Source organism: Arvicanthis niloticus, chromosome 26, assembly GCF_011762505.2.
Source record: "Arvicanthis niloticus isolate mArvNil1 chromosome 26, mArvNil1.pat.X, whole genome shotgun sequence".
In the NCBI taxonomy this organism is placed as follows: Eukaryota; Metazoa; Chordata; class Mammalia; order Rodentia; family Muridae; genus Arvicanthis; species Arvicanthis niloticus.
Genome location: NC_133434.1, coordinates 977,567 through 988,341, shown reverse-complemented (window position 1 = coordinate 988,341; position 10,775 = coordinate 977,567). Strand labels below are relative to the sequence as shown.

Sequence of the window (10,775 nt, the reverse complement as noted above, 5' to 3'; positions counted from 1 at the left end):
CTTTCTGGTCTTCTTGTTGCTCTGCCCATTAGCTATCTTACCGACTTAAATGATGAATGTTGTGTGGGTAACACCCCCAATGCTAACCCTGATTCCAACTTCCCTCTGATCATTGTTCTCTAAGTAGCTTAGGCATCTTGTATAGGTACCATCCCTGAGATTTCACTTCACCTTCTCCCATCCCATAATCACACTTTATTTCTGCCAGTGGCGTCGGTGGTAGCAGCAGCACATTGTCCTAGCTACTATGTTTGAATATTTGAACTTCTTGTTATCCCTCACTTTTATTTCCATTGTATACATGATTTCTCAGGCGGCGACTGGCCGAGACAAGAAATTTTTCCTTTGTACCTGTCTCCATCCAATCCCAATACATCTCTGTCGGCTCTATGCCAATTTATCCCTTCCTCAGAATTACAGTAGATGTCTGCCTCCCCTCCCACAGCCTCTACTTGGTTGTTCTTGTAGCTGTCACATTCGTTCTGATTTAAAAACAAAACAACTCTGGAGGCTGGCGACATGGCTCAGAGGTTTAGAGCACTGGCTATTCTTCCAGAGATCCAGAGTTCAATTCCCAGCACCCACATGGCAGCTCGCAACTGTCTATGATGGCATCTGATGCCCTCTTTTGCTGTGCAGGTGACAAAGCACCCATGTACATAAAATACATGAATAAAATAAATCTAAAAGAAACAACCTGGGCTGGAGAGACTGCTCAGCAGTTAAGAGCACCCACTGCTCTTCTAGAGGTCCTGAGTTCAATTCCCAGCAACCACATGGTGGCTCACAACCATCTGTAATGAGATCTGATGTCCTCTTTTGGTGTGTCTGAAGATAGCTACAGTGTACTCATATACATTAAGTAAATAATAAATAATTTTTTTTTAAAAAAAGAAACAACCCAGCTCTTATTCCATTTTTACCTATACTGTCTTGGGTAAACCCATCAATGCTCCTGTCTTAGCTATATTACAAACTCTCTTCTCCAATATAGGAAGCTGCTCACTCATTCCTTTACACACTTGGTGGCATCCCAGGGTCACATTTTGCTTGCATTGTTTCTTCCATGCTTTCGTATTCTTCCATGACATCACTTATGTGCATCCTGTGTACATGCTTGCTGTACATGCCCAGAAAATTTCATGCGCCATCTCTTTTATAATTTCTGGCTGAAATCCTCAACACATGTGTGACTAACTTCCTCCTTCACAGTCTCATCTTGAGAAACTTCAGTTTTCCTCTTATGATGGTTAATAACTTTCTGCCAGGACAATACTTATGTGTCCCTAACTTATGTCTGATAATTTAATGTTCAACCCTAGAAAGCTAAACAAACAAACAAAAAAAATTTGGCAAGTATAAGTTTCCAATTTAAAACAATTTTTTTTTTTTTTGAGGTTCCTAGCAAGGGGTCTATAAAGTCTCAGCATTTGGGAAGCAGAGCAGGAGAGTCACAAGTCTGAGACCAGTCTGAACTGGTTGATTGGAAGAGTACCTGGAATGGAACCCAGGGCTTTATCCATGCTAAGCAAATGCTGTGCCACTGGCCTAGCAAATAGTCTTGGGATACCGACTAGTAATAATCCCTATGCTAGACTGTAGAGATAGCTCCCTTCAAAGGCTTGTGGTATGAACAAATGGTTATATTCTGTCTACAAACACTTCAGCCCTCTGTGTGGACATGAAGGGGTTCTAAGTTCAGCAAGGAAAAGACAATTACCAAATTACCCAAAAGAAAACAATACACCAACCAAATCTTAAATATTGATGCAGTCAAAGATAATCAGGAAGAAGGCAATGTATAGAAAGAAGCAGGTGCGTGAAGGCCACCAGTGTTGGCCAAGGAGTATAACCCATTCCCATCTAATTCCCTTCCTCCAATGTTTCCACAGGCTGTTAAACAGGAATATTCCATGGAAGCATCCACAAGCATGACCTGTGCTGAGACAACAAGGGCATGTAAGAATTATCAGAAAATACATTTTATCTAACTGTAAAATGTTAAACTGTCATTCTTATCTTTTTGTTGTTAGTTGCTCTATAACAAAAATATGATAATAATATAGCTATATCTTATTCGAAAAAACAGTATTAATCTGTTGCTGAAGTTGTCCTTCAATTCCAGAATCAAAGGATGCCTGACTCACCCTTCTGCAAATACAAAGCAATGGCCCCTCTGTGTTCAAGTTATGTTTGATCATTTAATATGTTTGATAATTTAGTAGGTTTAATATTCAACCTAGAGAGCTAAAAAAAAATCAGCAAATATAACTTCCCAATTTAAAAAAATATTTTTTTGAGGTTTGTAGCAAGGGGCCTGCAAAATTTCAGAATTTGGGAAGCAGAGCAGGAGAGTCATAAGTCTGACACCAGCCTGAACTGCATAGAAACAAAACAACAATGTAGCTAGGTCTTGTTGTTGCTGGGATATTCCCATCCACCACATCCAAGAGTTGAGAAACCACTACACTACTTTGAAGCACTGTTTCTTCTTCTTTTTTAACCACCCCCTTTTTAATTTTAAAATTCTTTCCATTTTTACCTTTATCAACAAACAAAAATAAAATTCACGAGCCAAAAAAAAAATCCCAACAAAGCAAAACAACCAACAAAACTAAAAACAGGGAAAAGCATATGGAAGGAAATATGGATCCTGGCATTAACAGCTGAGCAGAGGATATGATTTTCGTTTAAATTCTTAGTGTATGATAAAGTGTAGAAACTGAACACTTATGAAGCATGCTAGGAATCACTGACTAGAGATTTTACAGAGTTAGATCATGGGAAGGGGGTTAAGAACAAACCTACAGGTGCCTTAGGCTGAAGACCCCTTAAGTCATTTTCTATGTTTATTTCTCCCCTCCCACACATTAGATGCCTTTACTATTTCTTCATAAGGGCAGGGATACAGAGAAGAGAGGGGAGGATATAGAAAGGGAGGGCAAGATCTTTGTTGCCCTCATCTGTTCTAAGGGCCACTAATCCTGTCATGAAATGCACCCCCATCCATGACTTCAACCAAACCTAGTTACCTTTCAAAGGCCCCACTGACAAGTGCCACATTTGTTCAATGTATGAGAGCAAAGGTAAATTCAACACTAAACTCATGCCAGTTCTAGGGCCTCTGGATTGAGTAGTAACATTTATCATTTGGAGACGCACTGAGTATTATACATGTCTTGTCAGTGATGTAAGAGACATAGAGACCTAGCCAGGGGAAAGCGCCACAGGATTCAGCCCTCTCAGCGTTCTGACTGAGGTGGGTGAAATGACATCTGCACAAGGTGTTTCCTGTAGGTGGATAATGGAGAATTGTGGGAATAGATCAGGGGCAGCAGGAAGGGCTGTGCAATGGAAAGGTGCCTGCCATCCGTGGAGAATGAGGCAGAGCCAGTTTGACCACAGCGGGACTGCGACTGCTCACGTTGGCGTGTAGTTGCAGAATGCATCTGTAAAATACAGGGTTCTCACTGTCCAACTCTGCCCACTATAGACACTGTCTTTCTCTCTCCACTAAGATGTTTCCTGTGGAGAGGAATTTGGTTCTCGATTTGGTTGAAGCTAAAGAAATGAGTCCAGGTCTCTGCAGAGGGTGGTACATAAATCACCCGCTATGGAAAGGAAACAAAGCCAGCAGAGCCCTCGTGATGGAGAGGACAAGGTGCCAGTTGTGAACTGGGGCAGCAGGCTGCTTTCCCAGGAACCAAGATGCTGGGGAGCATGAAAAGAGAGAGAAAGCGTGTCTTTTGCTTAGAGATCTTAAACTGAAGAAAAATGATGCCAGAATCCTGTCCTGAAAACATGGGGGTGGGGTGGGGGGGCTTGTGTTCCAGTGGCCTGGCCCCACTGGCCTCGGCGGAAGGCCTCTCTGTGCCGCAGGGGTTGCGACGAGGAGGAGGGGCTGGGAAAGGACCTAAGGAGCAGAGGTCAACAGCGTGCAGACACTGCGGGGTTCAGGGGCGAAACAAGGGCGCAGCGGTCTGGGCGGGGGGTGGGGGGGAAGAGCGCGCCCCGTGCAGCGCTGGGGAGAGCAGAATGCCGGCGTTCATCTTCCCGGGCGACGGGGTCGGTCCTCTGCAAACCGTCCGGAACTCCCAACAATTCATCCTGTTTTTAATTAAAACATTTTCCAGACCAAAGAGGGCGGTACCCAAAGGAATATGAAAAATATCCCGCAGGGTTGGGGGAGTAGGGCGTCCTCGAGTCCCGAGGCTGAAGGTAGATGATGTGGAGCCACCCCAACAGATAACCAAACAGGAGTCTCCCGCCCTCGGAACAGCGGCCCACAGTCAGCCCGCGAATACTCCTGCGCCCCCAGCCTCGGGTCCAGAGAGGGGGCGGGGCTGGCCGTGGCTTGGGGCGGGGCCATGAGGGGGGCACGCGCTGGGCGGGGAGAAGAGCCGGTGCATCCATGCTCTGATTGGACCTGGGCTAAACAAGAGGCGGTATCTTAGGCCAGTTATGCCGGTTCTTATTGGATCCTGTCGAAGAAGGGCGTGGTTTTGTGAAGTCAGTTCCGGTCGGTGTAAAACCCCCGGGGCGGCGGCGAACGGGCTTCAGACGCTTCTGGGTCGCGGTGGGGAAGCGCTCTAGTCTAGCTGTGCGTGAAAAGGGGAGAGCCCAGCGCCACAGCGACCCGGAGAGGGATGGCGGCCACCGGGACCGCGGCCGCTGCGGCCACCGGGAAGCTTCTTGTCCTGCTGCTGCTCGGGCTTACGGCGCCCGTTGCGGCTCTGGCTGGCTACATCGAGGTGAGGACCAGGCGAGCGCCGGAGTGGCGTCTCCTCCGGTGGCTCGGGAGCGCGGCCTGTGGGCGGGTGTGGGACTGTGGCCGGGGGCGCGGCGCGAGGTTCGGCGCAGCGGCAGGTTGCCTCCCCCACCCCACCCCGCCCCCGCGCCTCAGCTTTGCGCAGAGCTTAGCGCCGAGGTCGGGCTGCCTCCGTCGCCGCAGAGGCCAAATGAAAGGCGTCGGGGCTGCGGGGCCGCCCCAGCCCCCTACCCGCTGGCGCCGCCGCCGCCGCATCCTCGGGGACACCGCACCGCGCGCCCTCCCTCCCCCGGGGCCGTGCGCGCCTCGGCCGTGCGCCCAGCGGCCCCACGGCGCTCTAAATGGGGCGGCCCGCACAGGGTCCTTGGTGCCCGCAGCGGTCGGGTAGTTTGGGCTTCGGGCTCACACCTGACGGTCGGCGCGCAGCCGTTGTTGACCAGGTGGACTTGGCAGCGGGGATACGGTTCCAGCCCTGGCGAGTGGCCGAGATGCCGAGGGAGACCGGAGAGGAGGCTCTGCCAGGGCAGTGGGGCGCTCTGCGCCCTCCCCTGCCCAGCCGTTTGCACAAGTCTGGCAAACTAGGGAGCCCGGCTTTCCTGCTCCCGGAGGACGTTGAACCTTTAGGGAAGCTATCCACCAGTACATTTGGAAACCTTTTAGGGGGTACTTGGATCGGGATCACTGTGATTGCTCTGCACAGAGGCCACCCCCGTTAACCTGGTGAAGTCGTCTAGGGTCCCAGGTGGTTGGCGGTAGTTCAGGCCGCTGGAAGAGGCAGGATGTCGAGTGTGGAACCGGTACTGAGGCTTGCTCTGCACCAAGCCTCCCCGCTAGAACCCTCTGTCGCCTAGGGAGACGTGAGACTTTATTTTTACTTACTTTCTCTAAATAACGCTTGAACTGTAGGACTGGAATGTGTGTTTCTTGTGTAGTTTATTTCTTCTTGTGCTTGCTTGTTGTATTAAAAAAACAAAAACAAAAAAGACCCACCGTGCCTTTCTGTATGTTGAGCTAGTGTCAGAGATTGCATTTGATTAATAGGTATGGCCTGAGAACCTTCTGATTAAAAACCCGGCTCAGAATGAATTCATTTCTACAGAATGTGTAAATATTTCTTCTGGTAAAAAGATCTAATGAGAAAGAAGTCCTCCGAATGGGACTGCTCAAAACAATCTTTGTATTCATCTTGCTTGAAACTTTTTGACTGAGGTGGGAAAAAAGATAAGTCTTAAGTAGAAACAGTTAATGTTTATATACAGGAACTTTTAGATTCTTTAGCTTCCACACAGTCGGTAGGACTGTATCTGTGATTCCCTGATGTCACTGGAAAACAACTACATTGAGCAGGATAAGAAGAGAAGGGGTGGGTGTGGGTGTGGGGAAACGAGTTTTATTTATTAGGTGGGTCTTAATGGGTCAAAAACCATTGTTCACACTCCATCTCACTTCCCATTGGTGTGAGAAACTTTAGGTACTAGTGAATTCACAACAAAGGATTCATCAGTTTTAAAGAATCCATTTAATATTTAATGTCTTGATGGGAAAAAGTACCAATATCAGAATTAGTTGTTATGGATTAATTTTGACTGTTCACCACATTGTTCAATTGAGAAGTTTGGCTAAACAAAATAAAAGACATTTTTTGCAGAATGTTTTTGAAATGGAGTTTTGTGGACTTTTCACTTCCTTGGAATAATATTTTTGTTCACACTGTCATTGTCTCAAGTGGTCTTTTTGCTGATTAGCAGAATTTTATTCATGTGTGTACTCTTTTTTTACTGTGAAGCAAAGAATTGCTAAAGCCTTAATTCAGATGAGAATGGTTTAAATCATGATGTCTTTGAGAAGGCCCTTATTGAGATTAGCCAAGGGGATTCTGGCCAAATCCCTGATCAAATTGCTTGGCACAGAATTATTGATTGGCGGATCTTTAGTGTTGCTTGGTGTTGACTAAATTAATCTTTTGCACCTGTTTTATTTTTTTTTTAAACACCTCTTTGCTCTGGGCACTTCCTTTCATAAATCCCAGGGCACATTCTCTTGTGTGCAAGTTCCAAGTGTGTGCCCAGATTGCTCCCTTTCCTATGGATGTTTAAGCGTCTGAAAGCCAGAACTTGAATTTACTCTGCTACATCTGAAAGTGATCCTTTGGTGGGCAGTGTCCAGGAAACTCAAGAATGACAACTGAGGTGGAAACTGCTTTCTGAGATACTTGTGAAAGGTGGAGCTGTATCAGGGTAATGCTTCTATTACAAGTGCATTTTAAAGACACTGCTGGCAACAGAGGAACTAAACTAAGTTTATCAGTCTGGTCCTTCTTCTGTAGAAGAATTTATTTCATTCCCATCTCAACAGTCAACATTGTGGGACTTAAATGGTTGAGGAAGAAATTCTTCATTGACCTTTATATTTGAAAGTTAGGGGGAAAGACTTTAAAATATTTTAAAAGATGTACTTTATTATTTATGCATGTGTGTATCTGTGTTAAGAGTATGGCACATGTGTGCCCTTGGAGGCCAAAAGAGGTTTTGGATTCTCTGGAGCTGGAGCTAAAAGGGATTGTGAGCCACTTGATATAGGTTATGGGCTCCAGACTCAGGTCCCACTTTGGAAGAATGGGAAGTGCTTTCAAATACTGAGTCTCTCCAGCTCCCTCTTTAAAATACTTTAAAGATACATTCATTTATTTGTGTATCCAGGCCATTGTGGTGGTCATAGGACAACGTATAAAGTATGGGAGTCACTTCTCTCCTTCCACTGTGTAGACCCTGTGGAGCAGACTCATTTGGTCAGGCATGGTAACGATGTCTTTGTCCATGGAGGCATCACACTGCTGGGGAAACAAACTCTGAAGTAACTGAATTTTCTGAATCTGTTTGTTTTGTTTTCCATACAAAGTTTCTCTGTATAGCCCTGGCTGTCTCTGTAGACTAGGCTGGCCTCGAACTCAGAGATCCACCTGCCTCTGCCTCCTTAGTGCGGGGATTAAAGGCATGTACCGCCACCAACCAGCCCAGAATCTGCTTTTAAAAGCCTATTTTTTGAGATAAAATGCCAATCATGTATTTTTTTTTTTTTTTTTTATGAAAATGTAGCTTCTGAATTGAGATGTGCTATGAAGTGTTACATACACACCAGGATGTGAAGATTTAGTATGAAAAAAATTAAAGTGTCTCAATTTTTATATTAGTGCATAAGCTAACATACCTTTACATTATTTTTTTCAGTTTCTTTGTGCTCTGATGTAGCTGCTAGACAACTGAACAAACACTACCTGTATAAGCCTTTTATATTTCTCTTGCATACATTTGCTCACTGCCGGTCCTACATGCATTGTTAGCACAATTTTTGAGTGTATTGCCATGTTTTACCCCAATAGTTTTGCTTCAAGTTGTTGACATGAGCCCTAGTTTTGTTTGTGTGTTTGGGGAGAGGGGTGCGGGGAGTGCCAGTGGACTTTTTTCCCTTTATTTTGAATGTTATATTCCCCTCCCCCTTACCTTTTTCTTCAGTTCAAATTGTTTTAGAAATGATTTCAAGCCTACAAAAATGCAAAATCACAAACAACTTTCATGGAATTTACCTGCACTCAGTATCACATTCTGAATATTTAGAATTGGCTCTCACATGTCTGATAGTAGCTCAGTGGCAGAGCGCCCAGCACACTGGAGTGGAGATAGAATTTATCATTTGTTCTGTTACCATTATTATTGTTGTATTTGTTGCTTATCTGCCTGGAAATCAGTTGTGTATGCCACCCTCTTTGCCCCTGAAGACCTAGAGCAAAGGTATTCTTTTTTATTACATCTGGACAGTTATGATCTGGGAGATTTAATATTGATACATATATCAGTCTGTTAGTTGATATGGTCACTTTTGTAAAAAAAAAGCTAATATGCTTTTGAACTATTGACATTAGTATGTAAAAAGTTCTGTAATTTTAAAGGTCAGATTTTTAACTTACAGTGTTTCAACTTTGGAAAATTAAAACTTAACTTTTCAAGATTCTTTGTTTACTATTACTGAGTTCTCAGGATTTCACATCTTGCTTATTTGAGATGTATGGCCTTGTATTCCAGATTGGGCTAAATGTCATGATATCTTCTGCCACTGCCACCCCCTAGGTCAGGCTGTTGTGTGCTGGGACTACCAGCAAGTCACCACTATACCTGGCTTGCATTTTTTCCCTTTGAAAGCAAATAAAAGAAAAATTGTATAGATGGTGCATAGTCATTGTAAGATTTAAAAAACGTAACAAAAAAGTGAAAAATAGCTTGAAATTATATCATTCAAGGACGCCTGGAAAACATTTTGGTGGTGTTCATATTTCTAGATGTAGGATATGTAGAAGTTTTATAGATGTGGCACACACTGTGTATTGATGTTAATATCAGCACTTATTTTTAATTCTCTTTTAAATGAACTACTTACAGAAAATAACATTTCTGTGTGACTAAAAGCAGGGGCTAATCTTTGTGCAGATTGCAGTTGCTATGGAAGGGCCAGTTGAGAAGAGGATTCTAAATTGACTCTAATTCAATTTTCATGTTGTTTTTTAGTGAGATAAACGAGATTACTTCAAAACTTAATTGAGTTTAGTATACTGTACCTTGATTTATAGCTTAAATTGGAAAGTAGACTCTGTAGATGCATTCAGATAGAAGGGATTCCAGTCCTGTATATCAAGTATAACCAATAATTACTTTTCTATTCTCGTGTTTTGAGAAGTGAGGTTTTTGTTTGTTTGTTTGTTTGTTTTTGTTTTTGAGGCAGGTTCTCACTATGCACTTATGTAGCTTTGGCTAGCCTAGAACCTTGCTATGTAGACCACGCTGGCCTCACAGAACTTTCTCTGAAGGCATGCTACTACAGCTGACAAGTGAATATTAAGACTATATAAAAACATGCTAGACAAGCATTGTGCTCTTGATGTCTCACTGAGCCATTTGTCTAGTCCTTATCTTTGTATTCTAATAAGAAAACAATTATCCTGTGTCGGGAGTTGTGTTAGAATCGGGGATATATCGTTATTCAGAGTAGAGGCTGCCAGCTCCAGGTGTATTTTACAAATCTTCATCAGTGTGCTATGTGCTTACTAGATTGAGGTTCAGAAAAAAAGTTACTTAGATTTTGGTGTGGGACAGCAGTAGGGCTAGCTTATTAATTGAGCAGTTCACTGTCAACCTTTTTACTTGGCCCTCCTGAGACTCACTTTTCTGAAGATGGTAATATCCAGGAAGAGGAAATTGCTTTGTATGTCTCCTTTTGTGGTGAGGAAACATTTTCTAGTTGGGTGGCACAAGACTCTGACCAATTCAAAGCTCCTCCATAGAGGAGGGATAGTCCCACTTGAATAGTCTCGGGTCTCTAGGACCTGCTTTGGAGGAAAATGGAGCAGCCTTGAATCAAAATGGGCTGGCTTGGTTTGAACAGAGATATCTTTGGTAGCAACCCATTGCCCGTCTGTTACTAAAGCACTCTCCACTTGGGAAGCTCTGTACCTGAGCTGGTTTAAAGAGAAACAAGTAATTCCTATCTACTGAGTTATTCTGGGTTAAAAGTTATCTGATGAGCTTTATCATGTTACACTGTTCCATTTCCTTTTAAATACAAGAGTGTGTGTGTGTGTGCATGGTGTGGAAGCCAGAGGTCAACGTCAGGAATTTTCCTGTTGTTGTTCACCTTATTTTTGTGATAAGGACTCTGACTAAACCAGAGCTAGACTTCCTGGCTGGCTTGCCAGCAAACTTGAGGCTCTGTCTCTGTTCTCCTATCCCAAGCTGACTGTAGATTTCACTATTTTACCTGACTTAAACATGGGTGCTGAGGACGAGAACTTGGGTTCTGGTGCTAGCATGGCAGATGACTTTTATTGACATTATACTTCATTTTTGAGAGACATCACCCAGGACAGAATGGTTGGAAGAATATAAACAAATGGGCTTGGAGAAGAAAATGGAAGATTTAATAGTGTGATGAGAGCATAGCTGTTTGCAAATACCATTTT

At 43.9% G+C, this 10,775-nt stretch overlaps 1 protein-coding gene across 4 annotated transcripts in view; it reads left to right on the top strand.

Moving 5' to 3' along the window:
- The first annotated feature begins 4,512 nt into the window (after window positions 1-4,512).
- Aplp2 (amyloid beta precursor like protein 2) overlaps window positions 4,513-10,775 on the top strand; it is a 68,247-nt gene continuing 61,984 nt past the window's right edge. For 3 of the 4 annotated variants that reach the window (XM_076924576.1, XM_076924574.1, XM_076924573.1), the window contains exon 1: window positions 4,518-4,751. In XM_076924576.1, the coding sequence (XP_076780691.1) occupies window positions 4,647-4,751 (105 nt within the window). In that variant the 5' untranslated portion in view covers window positions 4,518-4,646. Of the gene's footprint in view, window positions 4,752-10,775 lie in introns of all 4 variants that reach the window. The other variant, XM_076924577.1, reaches the window with a different exon arrangement.